At 45.1% G+C, this 23,599-nt stretch overlaps 1 protein-coding gene across 4 annotated transcripts in view; it reads left to right on the plus strand.

Annotated features, from left to right (window-relative positions):
* Nucleotides 1-23,599, plus strand: part of MAP4K3 (mitogen-activated protein kinase kinase kinase kinase 3) — a 2,398,077-nt gene that overhangs the window by 670,105 nt on the left and 1,704,373 nt on the right. For all 4 annotated transcript variants that reach the window (XM_069606874.1, XM_069606875.1, XM_069606876.1 and 1 more), the window contains exon 7: nt 12,088-12,130. In XM_069606874.1, the coding sequence (XP_069462975.1) occupies nt 12,088-12,130 (43 nt within the window). The remainder of the gene's footprint in view (nt 1-12,087; nt 12,131-23,599) is intronic.

The raw sequence follows: 23,599 nt of genomic DNA on the forward strand, positions 1-23,599 counted from the left end.
ACACAGATGAAAATAAATAGATCTATTGATAGCATAACAATTGAAACTCAAGTCAATAGCAATGAGACCAATGACCATAGCTCTATTGGGTACTGTAATAGCAAATAGATTGAAATGTAAAAATGACCAAAATATGACTAGGATACATGGCCTTACCTTGACCAACAAACAGTTGGATTCAGCAGGCCGAGCGGTATGTTGCAGGAGAACAGGTAGATGGCCACAGGTAGCACACTGACGAGTTTGCTCGAAGCGGTCACAGATCGCACGGCGACGAGCAGATAAGCATAGATCTCAGTGCTTCTCAGGTAGAAGGTTCAGGAGTTGACTTGCAAAGTACAAAGATGTTCTCATGAGACATATCAAGTGGTTTATAAAGTATTAGAAACAGGGGTGTGTTTGTGAATGAATGACGTGTGTGTGTCGTGGTATTATGTTTATTGCAGGGGGGCGGCCTGCCTCAGGGGAGGCCTGCCTGGAGACACGGGGTCTGAGGAGGCCATGTGAGCGATGGCCCCTGGGCGTGGGATACCTTTTGAAGTGTACATGCTGTTCGGCACCTTGGCCGTTTGCGCCCGTCACAGCCCCCCATGCCAGCGCTCATCCCCGGGTGTGAACCGCCTTTGATAGAGGGGGTGGGATGGATGGATGGGCTGGGCGTGCAGATAAGGCACGGGAAGACTGTAGAATGGAGACACACTTATGTGGATTGCAGGGGGGCGGCCTGCCTCAGGGGAGGCCTGCTTGGAGACACAGGGTCTGAGGAGGCCATGTGAGCGATGGCCCCTGGGCGTGGGATACCTTTTGAAGTGTACATGCTGTTCGGCACCTTGGCCGTTTCCTCCCGTCCCTTGCCCTTATGTGATGTTAAAGGACACAGGGCATCCATTTTTGAACCCCCTTTCCACTCCATTTTGGTGACCAGGCCTCACTGCGATAGAACAGCGCGCAGAGCACATGGCCCGCAGCCTCGTTCCCACTCTGACTGGAAAACTCCAGAGGTATTTGCAACAGCTAATAAATGTAACACATCACTCTGAGATCACGGTCCTGCATGTGAACCCGCTTGAACCATGCACATGGCTCGTTCATCTCCACAAACGTGTCTGTCCACGCACCCTCGCCAGTGGAAAGTAACTGCCATTCTGACCCTGTGTCCCTGCAAGGTATTCTCTTCATGTGCCAGACCACTGACCACGCCATGATGGCCACCTAGCAGATCCCCAACTAACATTAGACCCCTACTGCAGTATATCGTTGCCTATCAATAACAAATGCCACATATCGGAGATTCTTGTGAGCACGGACCCACACTTCAAACACTGTATTATAGTGGTCAAGACCCTTGACCTAAGGCCTGTATAATCCAATGTTCATTGATAGTATTGATATATGTGTGACTTTTATAGAGACATAACCGACTGAAAGACTTTGAACAAGTGTTATTTAGTGCATGCATTATTGATAATATATTTGGTTAGCTTAGATAGTGACCATCCCGCTTCATAGCGACCTGAACTTCACCCATTCCGAGCACAGCTGTCTGACGTCCATCCTTGAATGGAGACACACTTGATTGATTTAAAAAATCGAAACAACCGTTGTTAAAATATATGTGGTGTTTTATTTTGTAGCTTATTTTGATGACACAAAAATACAAAAGTTTACACATTGTACAGTTCAGGTTGCAGCACAGCGAGAGAAAATCCCCTGTACTGACCGCTGTCACTCGGGAATGTTTCTCTTATGGCGCGAACGGCACAGGCGGGTATCACTCTTCGAACGCGGTGTCCAAGCCTCCCGTGAAGCCACCATGTAAAGGAACGATAGGCCACCAGCCTGTACCACCTATGAAAAGGAATGAAACAAACTGTTTTTAAATGACCAAGATAATTTTAATAAACGTTTGTTGTCAATGACAATTCTTGTAACTTATGGCATTCTGCTCAGACAAATGCCATCTAAACACCATCATTATCCTCAACACGGACCGTGAGAGGCAGGCTGCCCTGAAGTCTGGCAGCTCGGTGATGCATTGCGGTCGTGGATCGCCTTCCGAAATGTAGGCCACGCATCCCGAGTTTTCACAGCAGCAGCCGTTCTCCTTCTTGGTCGGCATTAGCTCGCACCGATTGCATGTGCACCAGATGGAAACACTGTCCATGTGACTAGGTCCAGTGTCTTCATCCGTTGATTCGTCCTGCCGACTGCTGTCCGAAGCCCCATTGTTTTTGCGTGTTTCCCTTTCCAGTAGTTCCTCCTCGGTATACTCGGGCTCGTACATGTAGGGCATTATTGTATCCATTGTGTGTTGCACAAACTAAAATAATTGATAGCGGTGGTACTGGTATCTGTCCACACGGGCTACAAGCAACGAAGGTAGCTGACCAGGGCACAGAAACGAGTCACAGAATACTCAAAGTAACACAGAGAGAGGAATGGAATCGAAAATCTGCTGCTGTGTGTTGTGAAATGGTCTGCTTATACTTATTGAGGAAAGAGGCGTCCTGCCATTTCCATGGCGATACGTCATTAGCTGAAGCGCAGTGAATATTGACACGAGACCTGCTTTGGCGTTGTGAAATGGGCGGTACCTGTCTGCTGATGACAGGCTCAGGGGCGGGGGATATGATTTAGTGCCGCAAAAGGTCAGCCAGGGCGATGGGGGAAATGATAGGATTATCACAAAATGGCAGCTCCCTGGTGCCTGTTTTTGCGTGCTTTTAATGGACGAAAACTCGGGTAAGGTCCATAGGAAATTTTTCTAAAATTGAGCGACTTCGGCTTAAAAACACATGGCCGACCCGTAGGGGCAATAACATTTTTTGACCGAACCATTCCTTTAAATCTAGTACTTACATTTCTAACTTGTATACCTTTTTGAGCCTCGGCACTCCTGTCCCTTGAGTCTTTTAATATTGAAGACTATCCTTCTGGTAGCCTTAACATCAGCCCGCAGGGTTAGTGAACTACAGGCTCTCATGTAAAACCCCATATACTACTTTTTACAAGGACAAAGTAGTTCTTAAAGTTAAAGCATCTTTCTTACCAAAAGTAGTTTCTGACGTCCATTTGTCACAAAAAATCATATTACCAACATTCTATGCCCTAGTCGTTTGGACAAAGAAGAGGAGAGACAGCACAGACTGGACCCCAAAGGGCTCTGTTTTTACTTTTCAAGAATGTCAAAATTACGTCAAAATGACCAACTTTTTGTAGGTTATACAGGGCATAAATTGGGATTAGCGGTGACAAAACAAACTATATCCCGCTGGATCATTCTGGCTATAATTGAGTGCTACAGATTGGTGGGAAAAGACCCACCGAATGGGCTACGAGCTCATTCCACTAGGGGGATGGTTACTTCTGCGGCTTTGAAGAGGGGAGTTTCTGCAGCAGATATTTGTTCAGCTGAGACATGGGCAATGCATACCTTAATCAAGCATTATTGCTTAGATGTCTTTTCCTCCAATGAGGCTTTATTTGCCAAGGCGGAACTTCATTCCGTCCAGGAGAACAATAACTAGTACTCCCACCTCCAAAATTACCACTGCTATGGGAGTCTATCACAAGATGAGGAATACGTGGGAGTACACAGTCCATTCGAAGAACAAGTTGCTTACCAACTGAACGTTTTTTCGACTGGATGTTCTTCCCACGTATTCCTCATCGCCCCTCCCATCCTACTCTGCAGTAGAGTTTACGTTTCTTACACTTTCTTCTCACGAAGAGTCTATCAGTCATGATGCACGCCTGGGTGTTCCTCGAAAAAACAGAACTGAAGCTAACTGGCGCAACACGAGCTATTTGTATTGATGATGACGACGACACGGTACGGGGCCCGTCGAGGGACATCGACACCACGGTCTTGTGCACAGCACCCTCTGCCGACATTTTTTTTCCAAAGCAGCGAAGCTGGCAGGTTACGAATATCACAAGATGAGGAATACTTGGGAGGAACATCCAGTCGAAAGTTGTATATCTTCTAAGGTCACCTCGACAATGTATAACGTCATTACCTCCTTCGCAAACCCTGAACTCACTAATCTTAAACTGAGATGGGAAATAGATGTTGGCCCAATACAGCCAGAGGACTGGGTGGAGGCACATATGTACCCGCAAGAGACCCCAATCTCTTCTAGGCTCAGCTTGATGCAGCTCAAAATCCTACATAGGGTTTATTATCCCCGACTTGCACTGTACCGGTGGAATCGTGCCACCAGCCCCAATTGCCTTTGCTGTCAGCATGAGGAGGGTACGTTCTTTCATATCCTGTGGGACTGCCCACGGATCCAAAGATACTGGCATCAATGCTAACTGAAGTCCTAGGACAGGTAGTACCAATGGACCCTAAAACGTTACTATTGGGCATTGGGTAGGAGGGGGCCACTACACGCTTCGAGAAGCTATTTCTCTCCACGACCACACTGCTGATTAAGCGCAACATAGCCGAGTTGTGGGGGTCGGGAGATACCCTGCTTTTTGTACAATGGATAGCGGATGTTAATATATGTATGGCAATGCAGTAGCGTGTATATATACGGCTATAGGCTGCCCTGGGAAGGCGAATAAGATCTTGCAGAAATGGGCAAATGCAAATTTAAACGTGCTTTGACACGATCTATCGAACAATGGGACATGCAGCGGTAACAACGAACTGTGAGCACTTAACATGTGGATTTGATTGTTATGTAATGTAAAGTGAATATTTACTATGTGTTTTTCTAAAAACAATAAAATGCAATATAAAAAAATATTGTTTATTTTGTCAGTAATTGTCTGGATCTTGAGAATCGGGAACCCAGAAATGTGTTTCTCTGCCACCCATACGATTGTCATGGCGATGAGCAGTTGCTGGCCGCGACATGGGCCTCCCTGGAAATTGTTGCTCATCAGGGATAATAACCTTTTTCCTAAAGATAAGCAAATGGGAATCGAGATGATCAGGTACCTAATGGTTTGCTCACAGCAAATCGTAAGTTTATATTCCATTCTTAAGTGTTCCAGCACAGGTACACAAGGACACTACTGCCGCGGAGGCAAATTCGATTAAGACCCAATTAGAAGTACTATCCCACTTGGGAAGCTCAACATATAATAAATCATCACTATTGATGGATGAGAGCCAAGGAATGCTTATCCACAGCTAAAAGAAAGGTACGATTTAGAAATGGGCTGTCCGCTTTTGGCAATGAAGGTATAGCATTGGGCGCTCAATGGCGATTACAGGCCCTCAGTGATTTGTAGGCACCCCAGAGGTCGAAAGAGAAGGGCCAGTCACTCCATGTGCCGCATCACACGTTACTATAGAGGTCGGTTGCAAAGCCAATCTAGCTTCAGATGGTAAATTATCATTCAATTCCTTATGATTGGTAGCAGTCTCAATCCAATTTGATGCTGTATTCAAGGTAGCTGTGCTGCTGGGGATAATCCACTTGTCATGCAGCCCCTGCAGCGCAACTTGTCTGGTTGTCCCTTCACCCTGATCCCTTTTGATTATCGTTTGGGAGGTAGGTGAAGACGCTTTGCGGGCAGCATAGCTCGAAATAGGCCCAGTGTTTACCGTCTTTGAAAACACCACTCGCTTATCATGCTGAAATAATTTTCGAGCTGACTGGGGTTTCCAACGCCTTTTTTCACACATGTTTAAGGGACTATATTAATCACAGAAAGCTTGTGAAATCAAACTTTTATGGCGTCTTCCTCTGTATCGGCAATGATGTTTAAAGAATCCGTTTGATCTACAGTGTTCATGCTGCCCTTCATTCGCAAACGATCACAAATTGCATCGGATTTTGCAGAAGAGTCATCCTTCGTCCCCACTGTAGCCACGGACTGTTGCATATGGGTACTCTGATTACAGTCAAGAATAACATTAGCTGCTTTCGCAACAATACATTTCAATTCATGTTGCTCCGCAGCAATACTAGAGCAAAGAGTGAATAGGTCATCAATTTTGGAAAGAATGGTATTGATTAAAGAGGATGAGGAAGTTGCCCCTGCATAGGAAATATTCCTTGATGGTATCAAAGCGGCGTAGTCGGTGTCATAATCATCACTAAATGACTCAGAGCTGGAGACCAGCTCTTCAAGATTAGGCCTGCTGATAAGTTCGAACCTATGATGTTATTAAAACCTGAAAATGTGGGCCCTAAAGAGGTTCTCCTAAGATTTAGACGTAAATAAAGTAAGGAGCTATTATTATCCATAAAAGGGGAGCAATGGGTAGTGCCGTTGTCTAAATTGCTGGGTATATCAGCAGGAGTTAGTTCAAAAGCAGATTCTGCAGCCCGGGCTACAGCATTTATTTCTGCATCCTGGGAAGGAGCAGTGGCGGGCTCAAGGAGACACGTGCTTTCTAATGGTGCTGTGGAGATCATGTTAAATTTGTCTTTTTTGTCTCTACTACAGTCACTAATTCAAAGCTGCCAATGATTGAAGTGTAATATAGTCTCATGTTTGCAGATTTTGCATCTGCTACTGCAAACTGAGTGCAACGTTTATATTAATTAAGAGAACTACAGGCTCTTATACCTGTTGGATTCAACAGGAAAAATATTTGGGTCATTTATTCTTGCAACCCTACAAAAATGGGTTGATGACTTTTAAGATTTTGAATTTTGCACAAACAGGTTTTAGACCTGGATGTAGCACGGCCCATAACCTTATTATGATGGACTCATTGTATAGGGAAGCTACGGCCATGGACGGAAAGACCCTTTATTACATATTTGTGAATTTGCAGGCAGCCTTTGACCGGGTGAGCAGGCAAAAACTCTGGGCCAAGATGGAGTGTTGGGGATGCCCAGGGTGGCTGCTTAACGGTCTTAAAGGCCTTCAACACAAGACATCGGTACGTGTTAGGTTGGATGACAAGGGGGCACTTTCGGCACCTGTTGTGACCAGCATGGGGGTCAAGCAGGGGTGCACTTTGGCACCGCTACTTTATTGTATCTTTACGGCGGACATCCCGCTAATATTCTCACAAGTTTGGGCTGTTGCCCTAAAATAGGTGCTCAACTCTTACCATGCACATTATATGCGGATGATCTTGTCTTGTTCAACTTCACTTTTAGTGGAATTAAGGGTATGTTTAAAAGCTCATTGAATATACGACTGCCAATGACCTAACTATTAATATGGATAAAACCAAACTGATGGTAGTGGGAGCAAAATCTATTAAATGGCCTGATTTAACTACAAGTATAGGAGTAATAGCTAGGGTCGATAAATATCCTTACCTGGGCCTTGAGATGAGTTCATCTAGAACCTATCCTAATATTAAGGAAACGAAAAGACTGAAGGTGAATCAATTGGCAAATGTAATATGTACATTTGCATTGCAGGCTGCTGGTATTCAAGGTATTCTTGTATTATACAAGCAATGCTTTTGTCCTAAAATACTCTATGGGCTGGAAGCACTGGCAATGTGTGATATGCAGTGGTAAGAGTTGAGAGCTATTTTTGAAAGACTGTTCTTGGTCTGTCTGTCTATGCCTATAGAATATAATCGACCAGAGCTATCCCTGTAATCACTTAAGGGACAGGCTATTGCAAGACAGGGAGCTCTTTATCTTAAAAAAATACCTCCCCGCATTGTGAACTGCTTTCTCTATTGGCAAACACCTCTGATAACAATCGGAAAGCTGTTAGTAAGGATTTTGATGGCTGGATTGAAAAATGTCTAGGAAAAATAGTTTGGTGTCCAGATTTTAGACGTGACACTAGCTTTAAAGCCTTAAAACGGATCTTCAAAAAGAAGCTTAGCTTGTGGGACTGCGCCAACAGCTATGATCACTTGTACAGTTTAAGATCTCATGTTGAAGTGTCGAGTGTTACTCATATATATCTTCAAGCAACAAAGCTATATGAAGTGCTGCCCGAGCCCAGCTCTGAGAAGGTTTCTTTTTAGGCTAAGGACTTACCAGCTTCCTACACTGTTGAAGGTAAGACCTTGCTATAATATACCTCGTAACGAGCGTACATGTCGGGTGTGCAAAAGTGATAGTATTTTATAATCTGGCAGGCATCTGTTGACAGAATGCCTTGGATTAGCATCTGCAATTGGTAGAGATCCTTGGGTGCTTGTACATAATCCTGAGTATATACAAACGGATCCTTACTGGACATACTGTCTAAATACAGAACATCAAAAGTTACACTTCGCCCTGTATCGATTGTGAAAAATGATCCAGAAACTGTTGCCGAGTGTATTGCCTTAGGGTAAATACGGGACAGTTTGGCTCTTTAGTTTGGTTGGGGTTAGGGGGAACATACAATCAGCCTGGGTCCCGGTTTTTCTTTGAGGTTTTAACATGTGAACTGTAATATTCAGTTTTGCAGTTTTATTATTTATTGTGTTAAGATTAATGAGGCTAATAGGATTGTCTAATGAATTTTATTAATTTTTGGATGAGTGTATTTGGAAGAATTTTAGTGAATCATAGTGCCGACGATATATCGATGTGGATGTGATATGTTTGGTATTTGTACTGATATCTACAGATTGTATTATCAATAGTTCATATTTGTATGTATTTTGTGATATGTTGTATGTTAATTGCTAATGTTTTGCATATGTATTTTAATTGAATCTAATGTTTAAAATTTGTAAAGGTTTTATTACCATATACAAATTAATAATTATAATAATTAAACAATCCAATAAAGAGAGCCGGGATTCACAGTTAATTCACTCCACTCCATCTCACTGCAGATCCAATATAGCTCCAAAGCCTGATACTGACTATGGGCAGCAGCAAAGGACCACAGGTGAGCTCGCATACCCAAACACTGGGGTCCCGACTGCACTCAAATGGTCCACCAACAGTAAAGCGCTGGCCTCTTTTCCAGCCAGAGAAAGGCTCTCTCCGCTCAGTGATCCTAGGGCCCCAGGGGTTCCGGGGACGAACTACGGAGCTTCTCACAAACAGCCGGCTTCCGGGCTCAACTTCCCAACTAGAGGATAGGACCTGCAGCCGTGCCCACTACACATTTGAATGTTTCTTCCAGGTGTGGGCTCAATATGTAATATTCACTTACACAAGCATCAGCCCCCTGATCACTATATTGGTAAACGGTACGTATACATGCACATTACTTTACCCAACACTGTCTCTCACCTCGTTCCAGCCCAAATAGCGTGTGGAACTATTTTTTTTAAAGCGGTCGTGGCCCCATTTAGCTGCCAAATTCAATATTTGTAGACCTCTGTTTATGCATAGCTTTACTACCAACAGTGATCTAGCTATGTGCTAATCCCTTAATTGTAAGTGCATTTATGTTTTACAGTTCATGGTGTTTATTTGTTTAAATAGTATTGTAACATGCCCACAGATTTGGAAAGCTTTGGAGTACATAGCATGCCAGAAAAATGGGCTGTGTTATGTGGTTAGCACATCAAAACCTGCATTCACTTTTGCCAAACGGAGGCTGTGGCTGTTTTATTTCCCCTCTGCTTGGCGTATGGACAACAGCCATCTTTGAATGATGCTCCTCATTTCCAGTTCTGTGCGCAATCGTGGACTGCCGGAAATGCTTGCCAAGAGGGGTATTCCCAGGGAGAAAAATGTGAGCTATGGTCTGGTGTGTACTGTTAATAAATTACAAATAATTCCCTAAGAAAGTCACTAAGTTAGCACTTGCCTTAAAACGTGTTCCTTAACAAACATTATCCAGTGCTCGAATTGGTCTGGATCCCGCAGTTGTAAACAGCAAACGTTCTCCTGAATTACAAATCCTTGGAAATGAAAAGCCTATATACATTAGCGCCCACACAATGTACTGGGAGAGATCGGCAGTTTACAGCGCTCGAAAACAAACTTTCTTTTTTTTTTTTTTTTTTTTTATTTGTTTTGGCTTAAGCCTTTACAAAGGCAATACAAAATATTTAGCAAAAAAAAGCACATAAAAGTTACATTACATTTCATAGTTTTCCACCAACCCTGTAATTTTTCTGTTTTTTTGTTAAATCCATGTTTTAAGTACGTTTGTCCTTTGCTTTATCATGTTAAATAGTCAGTCCACTTTCTATTATCACCTGAATGGCTGCAAAGGTCAAAGCTGCATTGTTTCCGGAGGTAATTCCGTCACAAAGGAAATCTGAGATTATATCTTCCTCTCTCCATACAAAGTCTCTGAAAAGTCTTAGTCGTTGAAGCCATGTACCTTCACATTCCATTAGAACATGTCTTAATGTTTGTTTGGCAGGATTGACACAGATTGAGCATAGTTTTTTTGCTACATCCCTTTGGTTGCGCTTTTCCAAAACAGCCCCACACTGGACAAGATTCAGTCTCATTCTAAGAAAGTCTGAGCGCAGTTTCCTGTTTGGGGATTTTAGTAGATAGCAAGAGAGACACCTAAGTTTCTTTTCTCCCTTCAGAAATAGATTTTGAATTGGTTCTTTTCTTACTCTCTCTACTGTTTCAATCCAATCCCGTTGTTCTAATCTTCTTTTTACTTTGAGTGGGTTAAGGACTAAAGTCTCTTCGTTTATATCTAAAGTCTTCAGTCTTTCCAATGTTTTCACCTCTAACAGGGTGAGGGTAGTTGATTTCTTTAGCAGTGTTTCATGTCTGAGGTCTCCATATAGTGTCGAGTCTTTGCTTGTTATTATTTCTCGAGACAGTGAGATGAGCTTCCAGTCTGCCATGCAGTTCAGTGATTTTAGACCTAGCTCAAATCTCAAACTTTTTAAGGAGGCACAGTTTGGGAGGCTTGTTTGAAAACAAACTTTCAAGTTAACAAGACCTCTGCTAGTTGTTTTTTGATTATCATTTAAGAACATTAAAGTCCAATTAATGTAGGATGTGTGATTGGTATAGGGTATTGTCCTTAAGGTGTGACTGTTCTGCAATTAGAAATGGGTGGGATGCAAACAAAGCTCCATGCTGTTTGACATTATTAATGTAAGCAAGTGATCGGATCATGAATTTTCTTTGCGTGTTTTCGCCTGGATAGTGCAGTTTAAAACTCAGATTAGGTTTGTTCAGGCTCACATTACTTTGTATGCTGGTAATTGTAGGTTTCCATTGAGACTGGGGAAAGTAAAGCTATAATCGTACTCTTTTTCTCATACATTTACTGTAATGAATTACATTGTCAGTTTGGTTTTTGTGCTTCTCGCTAAGACTATAAACCGGAGTGTCATTTCAATGTAACCCTGTATCTTTTACACTTTAACCTATCGCGTGCCTATCATGATTCTACCCCTTGCCCAGCCCCCTTTCTGCCCCTGTCCCTTGTGGAATCCCACATTATTTTGGTTCCATTGTCAACACTGATTGAATCGCAAGAGGGTGCTCAATCACAGTTCGTTAGGGAAAAGGATCCATGAACTTGGAGCACCACACTGCAATCAATCACTGTGCTACAAAGGCAGTCAAGCCGTGTCTGCAAATACGATGTGGAAATCGAATCCTCCCAACGGCCCTCTCTGATGGTGCAACAAGCTGAAGATGCAGTAGTACCTTTCCCTTAGACTCGAGGAAACACGGCTGCAGGGTCTGACACTGTTCTACTCCTGCTGAAAGCAAATTTCAAGCCACAATTAACCAATAGGTTACGCACAAACTGAATTTCTGCTGAAATATAAAACAATGTGCACCCATATGAAGGACAAAAAACAAATTACAAATAAAATATTCTTTCGGTTATGAAGGCATACCTGAAAAAAGGTCAAATTAACAATATAATTAAAGCTGCCAACTAGTAGTTTTGCTGCTTTGTATTAGTTGCATGTTGAAGTGTGATATAGCTTTTGCATTTTGTGCATTTGGAGGTATTGTCATATAAGATTGGGATCATGGCATACAGTAAAACAAAACATAGTAAGCGAAAAAGGGACCTAACTAAGATTCAGTAGGAAAATCCTCCAGAATGTTTATGAATTCTCTCCTTAGTGTGGAACCAGCAACAGAGTAGGGGTTCGACCTGTTGTGAGCAGGTAATTCATTGTTGCTAGTCATGCTTTATCAAGCCAAAACAATTGATTAAAGTGCGTATAGTATTGCAGGAAATTCTGTACTGGTTGTTTTCCAAAAAGCAGAACTTAATTTTTTTCTTCTGTTTTTAAATCCCACGAAGGGTGCTAATATTCTTTTAACGGACAATGGACATGTTAAACTAGGTAAGTACTTTGAAATCAAATATTCGGTTAATTAAATTGTTGAATTGTGCACTCAGGAAAAAATGTATTCAGATCCTGAACTCGAATTTAAACAGTGGCAGAATGTGATGCTTGATTTGCGTGGCCTACTGTGTTGCTGCATGATTAGCTTTTGTTTTGCTGTATATTAAAGTGCCTATTTTGGAAATGTTAAGTGCTTTTCCTGTTAAGCTCCTAAAGTCTTACTGAACGATGGCAGTTACCACTTTCTTTTCGAATAGCATTTTAACGTAACGCACCAATGCTTTTCGGGTATTGGTTTTAAAAGAAATCTGTGAATACTGAAGTTTGGCACCAGAATCAACAGTGCCAAATAATTTCAAGCTAATGCTCAACAAATTGAATATTTTTTCAGGAAACAAGTGCTTGACACCAGCTGTAGTTTTGATGTTTAAACATCTATCATTGTAAACCTCTACGGATGTCCCCTAATTTCCGCCTGGACTTGAACGTGTTAACTGTAATTCATGAGCTTGCTCGTGTTTTTACACTTGACCAATGTTTGAAAGGTCAGGATACCGATTTGCGTTGGATGTTGACATGAGGCCACTTAACATTTACTGATGTAGCATCGTGTCTTGGCAGAATGAAAAGGGCACATTGCTAAAGGGGATTTTCTTTTAGCCGTTAAGTAATGGCACGCAAGACAGATGGCAGAATGCTGAAGCCATTGGTATCGCACCATATCGACACTACGTGGGGTCACTTCAGGATTTCACTCTCTTGTGGCCAGAACCGATTTGAATGAATATGCTCCCCTGTTGTAGTGAACAGATTCCATGCTTTACAAAATGAAGGGAAAACATGTGGGCATAATTTGAACACCATTGTACTCTCTTGGGCAGTCATGCGTGAATTGCATTTCATCCGGCTATAGTAGTGAGACATACTGTGGAGTAATGCTATATGATAGCAATGGCATGTACGTTGTTAAAGGGTGATGCTTGAGCACGTGTTTCTCTGAAGGTTCTTGAGCTTAGTACCTAAGGCTTTTTTAGAGGTGGGTTGAGTGGAACAAATTGGAAAGACACCACCTGAGTCCCGGACACTGTTTTTTGGAATTTTGAAGTTTGCTTTTCACAGTAAGGGTGGCTTTGACTACACAATGGGAACCTTTGGAACTATAATGTATTAGTTTGCAATGCATGGCAGCCTGCAGTGTAATCTTATTACAAGCGAGTTGTCATGCTGGCTGAAGAGGTCCGGGCTGGTGGGGGCCCATTTCAACATGACGTTTATGGTGCCCCCCTTGCTTTAAAGCTGGAAGAAACAGTGAAAGCACTGTTGGTGTTTAAATAGTATACAAGTCAGATAAATAGAGCAAGGTCATGAATGGATCCAGATCATCACGGGACAGGCAGCCAGCAGGATCCTCAAACACTAAATGGCAATTGAAACGCTGTTAATCACTCTTTGACAGCATGGCGCTAATGCCGGGGAAGCCTCAATAAAAAGTCAGCTAAAGGTCTGACACCTTCCCTGGTAGTTTAGTACATCACTACTGATCTGTAATGAGAATGTCTCCAGCATTGGATCTGTCATAGATTCGCATGATGTTTGAATATTCCCCAACATCAGGCTGGGAATTATCTGGAACATTAAAGCATTTTCATTTGAGAAATGCATCACTTTAGTGTTCTCTGATTTGTTTTGGGTCATTTACCCAATAGGTAGTCCCATAGCTCCTCCACTGGAGGCCATCTTCAGATTCGTACAGCACATTAAAGTTTTGGGAGCCCTCTTCACGTCCTCTACTTTTGTCAGACAACCTTTCTGCACATTTCATTACCTTCAACACTGCTTTTCATATTACTGTAAATCGAAGATAAGTACTTTTCTCGTCTGGGAGTTTGGAAGTCCTACACCCATTTGGTGCTCCCGTACTCGGCACAGATCCTTGTGTTCCCTTCAGAATTGAGTCCTGTAGAGTAGTTCTTCTTGCACCACCATGGCTGATTCAAAGACCAAGAAAAGTCTTTTTGAGGCAGATTGCACCTGCTACCTCAAAAATAATTAGATTGAAGATCAGCATGAGGAGTATTTGTTTTGTCTGTATCCATACCACCATGTTCACTCCTGCTCCATATGCCACTTTTATTGAATATGACCTTAAGCCTCCCAGGAGGCTTGTGGCCTGGCTGTATGATGGCACTCTGGCCTCAAGACTCTGCATCAGTGAGAAGCCATGCTTCACTTGGCCATAGCAGCCCCCGTGAGCATGCTCCATCTTCAGCCGTCGAGATCCCACAAGGAGGCTTCCTGTGGGAAATAGGTGAGAAAAGGAAATGTCACCCATGCTCTTTCTACTTCAGATGATGCAGCCTTGAATCCTCATCACACTAACAGCCAGCTTTTCCAATGAAGTCAACGACAGTGGCAGATAGTCAATAACTGTCTGCTTCACCGTCAACATCCAAGGCACTATCGCTTATGGCTTGACATTTGTCAAAAAATGTCAACAGTCCAGGACCCAGTCGACTTGTGAAATCACTCCTAGAAATTATTTCCTCTTGTATCCATCCTGCTCATTTTGCACTGCCGGCTTCACATGAAGCCTATCCAGGAGTTCCTGGATGCCCACTGGCATCAAGTCACTGGCAATTGGGACGAAAAATTGCTCCTTTCACGTTTGTTCCATGATGCTCGTTGCTGGTCGGAAGGGTCCAACCTCACACAAGGGGCTCCGTTCATGACACCCATCTACTAGGTCACGTTTACAATGGATGCATCCATGCAAGGTTGGGGAGCCCATACAAACGATCGTCACGCCAGGGGCCTCTGGTCAGAAGAGGAAAAGTCCTTGAATATCAACGTCCTGGAGTTGTGGGAAAAGTCTGGGCTCTGAAATCTTTTAGCCTCCATCTACAAAGGAAAGTGGTTTGTTTATATCTGGAAACAGGGTGGCACCAGGTCACCTATCCTGTCCTCTGAAGCACAATTCAGAATGCCTTGGATTCGCAAGCATGTTCCTCCAGCCAGGTAGCCTGGGGTACACCTTCACACTTCCACAGATAAACCAGTTTCTGTATGCCTCACTCCATAACCGCCCACCCTACAGCTTGGCGAAGGCTGAGCACCTGCTACCATCTCCTGCTCTAACAGCAAGTGGACATTTTTTTCATTATAGTGTGCTAATAATGCAGTGGATGCCTTCCACTTCCAATTGCAAGACATTCTACCTTATCTACTCTCCTTGACACACAGTGGCCTGGCCCACGCCTCTTTCAAAGTTAATTGACTGTCCCTCGCCCCCACTTTCTCCTACTCCTGCTACATCTTCGTTGTGGTCACATAAACTCATTCAAGAATTTCCTCACAGTTTATTCTGTGTTTTTCCAACAGTGCGAACACCGGCTGCAGTTTGGGTACTCCTCACTGTGCTCTCTAAATTAATGCGACATCCTTTTGAGGCTCTACATAATGCCGACCTCAAGTTACTGTCATGGAAGATTGCTTTCTTGGTCGCCATCACTTCAGTCAGAAGGGTTGGCGAAATCCAGGCACACTCCGTCAAGCCGCCTTATCTGGTCTTCCACAAATCAAGGTCATGTTAAGGACAGCACCTACTTTCATGCCAAAAGAGCCCTCATAGTTTCTCCTCAATGAACCTTTGACATTAACAGTGTTCATCGGTTCTCTTTTGGCATGTAGAGCACTGACTCTGCTCTCTGGATGCCATGCGAACAATGAAATACTATGTTGCCTGTAACAAGCCTTTATGAAGGTCCTCGCAGCTGTTGGTGGTGTTTGGGCCCATGGCTGCCCAAGTCCTCAATTGTAAGATTGCTTTCTGCCTGCATTTCCTGTCTGCATTTCCTTTTGTCCTGAGCTGGCTAACAGCTGCTGCCTGGTCAGCCTAAGGCACATTTCACTAGGGCTGTCTTGTCTAACACTGCCTTCCTCTCTAGTGTTCCCTTTGTGGACATCTGCAGGGTAGTGACTTGGAGTCCTGTTCACACCTTCACCAGGTTCTACTGTTTCAACAGGGACTTGACAGAGTAGTCCAGAATTGCACAGGCTTTGAAATCTGATCACATAAGGTGAGAATGTTCCTGAAGATGCGGCTTTCCTCATAGCGGTTTGGCGTTGTATGCATGGTTGTGTATGTCTATACTGCTGTGTAATCTATTCAAACAGCATTTGTATCTAGGAAAGATACAGTGCTGGAGAGGGGCATATTACTTACCTCTAACTCCTGTTTTCCAGCATTGGCATCTTTCATAGATTCACATGTAACCTCCCTCTTACCTCTCATATGACTCAGCTTAATTCGTTTTTGGCACTGACACGTGCGTTATGCAAATCGGAAGTTTGCCTCCATTGGAGGAGCTATGGGAGGTACTGCATATTAGCTGATCGTAAAATGGTCAAAAACAGCACTGAAGAACACTAATATCATTGCAGTTTTTCATTTGAAAAGAAACTGCTTTAATGTTGCCGAGTGTTCCTAACCTGACGATGTGGCCTATTCAAACAGCATGTGAATCTATGAAAGATATCAGTGCTGGAGATCAGGTGTTAGATTTTAAGTAACCTATTCCTTATAGTTGGGCTGTGATGCCATTATGCATAACTCTTCACTTATTACAACCATAACATACTTTCCACATATTTTCCTTTTTATAATCGCCTTCTGTGACACTTCACAACCTTAAACTGAGAAGTAACTTTTTTTTTATTGTTTCTTTACTTTTTTCTTTAGTTTCTTTATGTTGTGCAATGCTGGAGTCTGACACTCGCAAGGAATAATCTATCTGCATACTATTGCTTATTTTGAAGCACAAAACGTTCTACAGCCCGCATTTTAAATTTTTCCGCAATTTATTCGCATATACATACTAGGCTGCTTTAATTCAAACCAATTCTACATTAATTAAATATATGCACAACTAGAAGGTTTCTTATTTTAGGTTAAGCAAGAGGCCAGGTATTAAAGGGTATGGCATTGTGTCGACATGTTATGTAAGGAATAAAAAACCCTACATTATGTAAAAAACAAAAACGGGTACTTCAAGTCATCTCAAATGTTCGTGACCTTATAAAGAGTGCCTACCTTCGCCTGCTTTCCTCTATTTAGTCACAAAACCCCTTCTTGAGTTGACAATGCTGTGGGCAAACTTGCATACCACACACTGGTGGCAGGTCCATGACTGATTTTCAACTGGCTTGTCCATTTCTGTAATGGAGGAGATGGCCTAAAACTGGTCATGGATGGCTTCCCAGTGCATGGATAGTGGTCCACACTAATTCAAAGTTTTACATCCATCAGTTTTGCACTGCAAAATAACCTCCTATGTGGAAGAAGTTGTGCTGAACAAAACCCAGTTATGTTACATTGCATTACTTTTTTATTTTACATTGCTGTCAGAGTTACATTTCCAATGGATTGTGTCCTCACACGTATTCCTCATCTTTAGATATCTTCCTTCCCGCATCAGCTGCTTTGTATTTCTTCTTTGGCAGAGGACTCTGCTGTCGACTCAATGTCCCTCAAGGGGCTCGGTCTCGAGGTCGACATCAACACAGACCTATATAACACACGTATCACCCGTTAGCGTCGGTTCTATTTTTCCAAGATAGCTTAAGCTACGAAGGTAACGGTACACACTGCGGTTTCCTCAAACTGCGACATCGAGAAAATGGGCCGGTCATCGGCTTCATCAGGACTCGATCGACGCTGATAGTGCCGAGGGTGACCGGCATCCATCGGATTCCCGCGTGCGAGCCCTCGACCCCACGAGGCAAGCTGGCAGTTCCGCTAAGCGGACGACACCCAGCGGCTCAAGCACTACCAAGTCACACCACACCAAGCGCATCCCCCATGGCCAAAAGTCGACCAGGTCGTCGACCGATAAGCCGCACGCGGTGTTGAGGGGAAGGTCCGAACATTCCATGTCCTCTGGGTGGTCATGATCACCACATAACAAGCCCCTGAAACATATGGTAAAGTCCGTTTCTGATACCATGCTTAAATCTGGGAAGCCCTCAAGTTCCGGCGACTGGGCGTCGAAAGACGTGTCGACGGCCTCTGGAAAAAGCTCTAAATTAAGCAAATTAATTTAAAAAACGTGTTCCTGACACCCTACTAAAGGCCAGAACATCAAAACGCGCAGAATCTTCAACGCACACAGTTACAAAATCGCAGGCTTCTAAAAGTAGGGGTTACACTACCCCTGAGGGCACCCTTCAGGGGTTATACATCACTAGCAGACCCCTGTTCCAGAGCTGCTACCTGCACCACATACTCCTGCTACCTTTGTGTTGCCAATCTCTTCTCAATGGACAACAGAACAATTTGATAGGGTCATGAGGAGAATGTCCCGTTTTATAAACTTTTTTGACAAACACACTGAACAACTCGACAACCTTCAGGGGCTCTCATGGAGCGGGGCAGCAAGCTCTCAGCCCGCAGCCAAAAAAGCCTGCCTGGATACCACGCAGTCTTCCACCTCGGACACATATTATTATAACACCCAAGGCTCATAAGACCCTTGCTTGTACACAGACCCTGAGGACCAAGGCGACATAGGAGACTTAGACCAATATTAGGATGATGTGTACATCATCCAATCTCCAGGCCACAATGACCCACCGGTAGACAACCAACTGCAATATAATGAACTGCTCCTAAAGGCTGCAGAGCACTTCAGAATCGATACCCAGTAAGTCTGGGCCGATAAAGACTTCATGGAGGCCATCTTTGGGGACAAAAAATCTGCAGCACAGTTTATCCCCATAATTCAGTCGGTCCAGAGGCGTATTCAGCCCTCTCTGCTTACCCCCAATCTGACACAGGCAGTCAACCCTCTCATCGAAAAGATTTTTAGACCAGCCCCCCTCAGATCCCTTATACATTAGGGGGCAGCTAAAGCCTGACTCTCTATTAGTCACCACCACAAGAAAGGGAGCGGGAACCCCTGTGGCCTCTGCCGAAGCCCCTCCTAACGAGGAGAAAAAGACAATGTACACTCTGGGCAGAAAAGTAGCTATCTCGGCTGCCTATCAAACAAAGATAGCGAATACCACATTGTTGCCAGCTACAATTGCCACAAGTGGGACGAGATTGCACAGCAAATAGACTCGGTCCCACAGCCCCTAAAAAAAAACAGCGCTCTCACACCATCGCAGAGGGAAAATGGGTAGCAAGCTGTACCCTTAAAAATAACCTGGACGCAGCAGACCCTGCAGGGAGAATCGTGGCACAAGACACACTGATTAAAATTCACGCATGGCTCCGTCAATCGGGCTTCACACTTGAGACCCAGGCTACCCTCTTAAACATGCCCATTGAGCCCAACGCTTTATTTGGCAAAGCAGTTGAAGATGCACTTAAAAGCACAAAAGCGGAATATGATGCCCCAAATCCCTGTGACGGCTCACTAACAATCTCTTTGGGCAAATGGGAGGCTGCAACTCATGGCGGTTTAGAGGAAAGATATCTCAAAGGTCCTCCAATTACAACAAGGGTGGACAACGTTCGTCGTGGGTTTCTTCACAGGGCAGTCTTCCCAACAGGGGTTTCAAAGAGGCCAAAGAGGATCTGGAAGTAAGGGCAGATTCTCCACCTCAAGAGGGGGCTCAACCCCTCCTAAGCAATGACAACTCGCTACAGGTTCCCTCCCTTGCCACTCCAGTAGGAGGTCGTATTTGACACTTTGCCCACGCATGGGCAGGGATGACGTCGGACAAGTGGCCACTTTCCACCTTGGCAGGGGGGGGTATTGCGTAGACCCGATCCAAACACCAGCCAATCACCCGCCAAGACAAAGACAGACTTCACAGGAAGAACAACTCATCCTGTTGGAAGAGGTCAAAGCATTGATACTAAAGGACGCCATAGAAATTGTCCCGGCAAACCAGGTAAACAAGGATATTTATTCAATGTATTTCCTTGTGCCAAAAAAGACCTAACCATGAGCCTTGTCCTAGACCTGCGCCCTGCAAACACCTAAGTCAAGCTGCAATAATTCTGCATGACAACGCTACAGGAAGTAATCCCTCTGCTGAAACGGGGGTACTACATGGCAACCTTGGCTATGAAACATTCATACTTTAATATTTCAATGTTCCCAGCACACAGAAGATTCTTGCGCTTCAAAATATTGAACCAACACTACCAATTCAAGGTGCTACCCTTCGGCATAGCCTCCGCTCCAAGGGTATTCACCAAGGTACTAGCGTTGGTGGCAGCGCGTCTACGCAGGGAATCCATCCCAGTGTACCCTTATCTGGACGACTGGCTAATAACCGGGGAATCCCTCCTAATTTGCATGCAAAGTACCAAGAGAACTATCAACCTCCTGTTCCAATTGGGATTCTCAATCACCAAGAAAAAATAAAGTCTTGTTCCAAGCAAAACAAAACCGTTCTTAGGCGCTGTCATAAAGACAGAAGAGGGTCTAGTCTTTCCATCAAACGAAAGATTGCAAAACATACCGCTGCAAATACCTCAGTATCTAGCCGTTCGCCAAATAACCGTACACAAAGCAATGCGCTTGTTCAGGCTGATGGCATCCTTCATTTACCTGGTTCTGCACGCTCTGCTGCGCATGCGCCAATGCAAGAGTGGTTAGCGAAACAGTGGTCTCAGGCAAACGGTCAGTGGGACGATCTAGTGGGTTTTTTCGCTAACCCTAGTTAAGCGCTGCGCAGGTGGACAAAGGATAACTTGTTAAAGGAAAACCCTTTCACAACCCTACAGTGCAAGCAGTTGTCACATTAAACTCATCACTCACCAGGTGGTGAGCCCATTAGCTTCACCACATACTACACAACCTGTGGACACAAATGACAGCCAAAATCACATAAACCTGTTGTAACTACTAGCAGTGCTCAAGGCCCTACAAGCTTTCCAAGAGAACCTGTCAGACGGTACTAGTGCTCACGGACAGCACCACTGCCATGTTTTACATAAACAAGCAAGGGGGCACACACTCTCCAAGTCTGTCCAGGCTAGCACAAAAATGGTGTAAGTTGGCACTGAAGCCTGGCATGTTGTAACGTTGCAACATGTTTCAGGGGAACTCAATTCTCTGGCAGACTCATTAAGCAGAGATCCTCTACTCGAGCATGAGTGGCAGCTTGACAAACATCTTAAACAATATCTACTCCCTATGGGGTTATCCCACTTTAGTCTTGTTCGCCACAAGCCAAAACACGCAATGCCCAGACTTTGCATCCAGGTTACTCTTGCATCCTGTCCCCTTTTCTCCGTACTGCATGGGGTGTCCCTTCAAAGGGATGGGAGGCAGAACCTTTTTGATCAGAAAGACCCTTCTTCCCTTTTAAATTTAGAGCTGCACGGGGGTGAGGCCCTGGGAGCATGCGCTAACCCTGACTCTGCCAATCAGCACCACTCCCCAGTCGCCTTTTCCGTGTCGACGGGAACGGACCGATTTCACCAGCGCTCCTGGATTTTACTTTGCCCATGTAATACCATGCACTCTTCCCCAAATTCTTCTTTGTCATTCAGGCACTCGGTCCTCTGGCGTCACGCTCCTTCCCGGCTCATGTCGACTTCAGATGGCATCAGCAGGTGTCTAGCCTGCGAGGGGCTCTTCCCTATGTCTGACCCCCATGCTCCTTGCCTTCGCTGCCTTGGCCCTGACCACGGCTGACAAGGTTGTACCGTGTGCGATGCACTGACTCCACGCACATTGAAGAACAGGCTAGCTAGGTGAAGGGAGCTCTTCGAAAGATCGCCTCCAGAGGACTTGAAAAACTTTGTCAATCAAAGATCGAGGGTCAAAGGAGGGCTGCTATTTTCCATCACACCCCATAAGGGCCACTCCTTCCTGAGGAAACGGCCAAGCGGGAGGAACCTCTTGGGTTCTAGTACCAGCACACGCACCGAGGCTAGTCCAGCTAGGCCTCACGGCCGAGGTGTCGTCGGATCCTTCTTGTATCAGTGCTGAGGGGCCGCAAGTTTCTTTTACCAGGTGTACACCCGAGGGGCAATGTCCTAGTACCAGCTCAATGTCCGAGGGGGGTGCCTGTACGCAGCACTTCCAGCAACAATGCCAAGGGCAATACGCCTTCCAGTCCCAGACCTGAGGTGCAGGGTAGGCCTCATGCTCCACCACCAAGTGTCTTGGAGGAGGTCCGACCCAGAGAGCCATGCACCATGACTTTGGCACATGGCACGCAGCTCGACAAAATGGCCGTTGAAAACATGGGAGCTCGTCCGATGCCACTCCTAGGAACAGAGCAGGTGGGTGAACGAGTTTCAAGGTTGGACTGGTGTCAACCAGGTACGTGGCCTGCAGTTTATCCATCAGCAGCGCAGGGCAGGTTTCCCCTGCTACCTAGACAGAGTGCGCTCCGGCTCAGCAGCCCCCAGCCACTCTGTCAACATCCCCTGCGACCGCTTCTGCCTCCGAAGACAGGTTCTTCTAAATGTTCCTGGCGCTGATGCGAACCTCCCAGATGTGGGCCATCATACAGGATGCAGTCGGGGACTTGCTCTCCCAAGTTACTCCACCAGTGCCCATTGTCCTTCCTCCCATGGCTCTGGCACCACAGGCCCCAGCGCCGCCCTTTCTGGCTCCTTCAATTCCGGCTGCATTGATTCCCACAACTCAGCCGGTCCTGCAGCAGCCTCCGGCTCCGGTCTCCATGCTGCAGCCGATGGTGCCCTGCACCCCTCCTCCCGCTCCGGACCAGCCGGACACTCAGGTGGATACAGACGAGTGGGAGGATCCTGACACGCCGTCGTCAGCAAAGGCCTTCCACAACAAGCTTGCAGTTTGGCAGAATATCTTGGCCTTCTTCAACCAGAGATAGAGCAGCCCGAGGAGGCGGTCTTGGCAGAAGTCCTCACCGTAACACCCCTTACCAAGACTGGTATCCCGATGCAGAAGGACCTTGTGGCTCTGGCCAAGAAGGGGTGGCTCAAGCCACACTCTGCCCAACCTGCCAACCGGTGCCTCGATGCCAAGTATAGACAGATGGAAGGGGATATACTCTTGTTATCAACGCACCCCCAACCGCATTCTTCGGTGATCGCTGCAGCATCACTCTACTGTAAGCCTCAGTCGTCCTCGGCGCTGCTAGACAAGGAGGAGAAGATCTTGGAGGCGTACGGGACAAAGCTGTACTCCAACGCTCCCTGCACCTGCGTCAGGCCAACGCGGATGCCATGCTGGCAGCCGCTAACCAGAGCTTGTGGCGGGAAATAGCGGACTTCCTTACGGAACTTCCGGTGCAGAGCCAGGCATGCTTCAGGGCGGCTCTAGGAGAATCCAGGCTGGTAGTGCAGGACATCATGGACTCCACCGTGGTCCACATCGATACCTCTTGCCGGGCCATCTGCATCGCCACGGACATGAGAAGGACGGCATGGCTTTGGGCTAACTTAAATCCCGATGTCCAGGATTGCATATTGGACCTTCCATTCAAGGGTAGTGACCTATTACACTTTTTTATGGAGTT

The sequence above is a fragment of the Ambystoma mexicanum genome, chromosome 4p (assembly GCF_040938575.1).
Source record: "Ambystoma mexicanum isolate Mex_15411 chromosome 4p, UKY_AmexF1_1, whole genome shotgun sequence".
NCBI lineage: Eukaryota > Metazoa > Chordata > Amphibia > Caudata > Ambystomatidae > Ambystoma > Ambystoma mexicanum.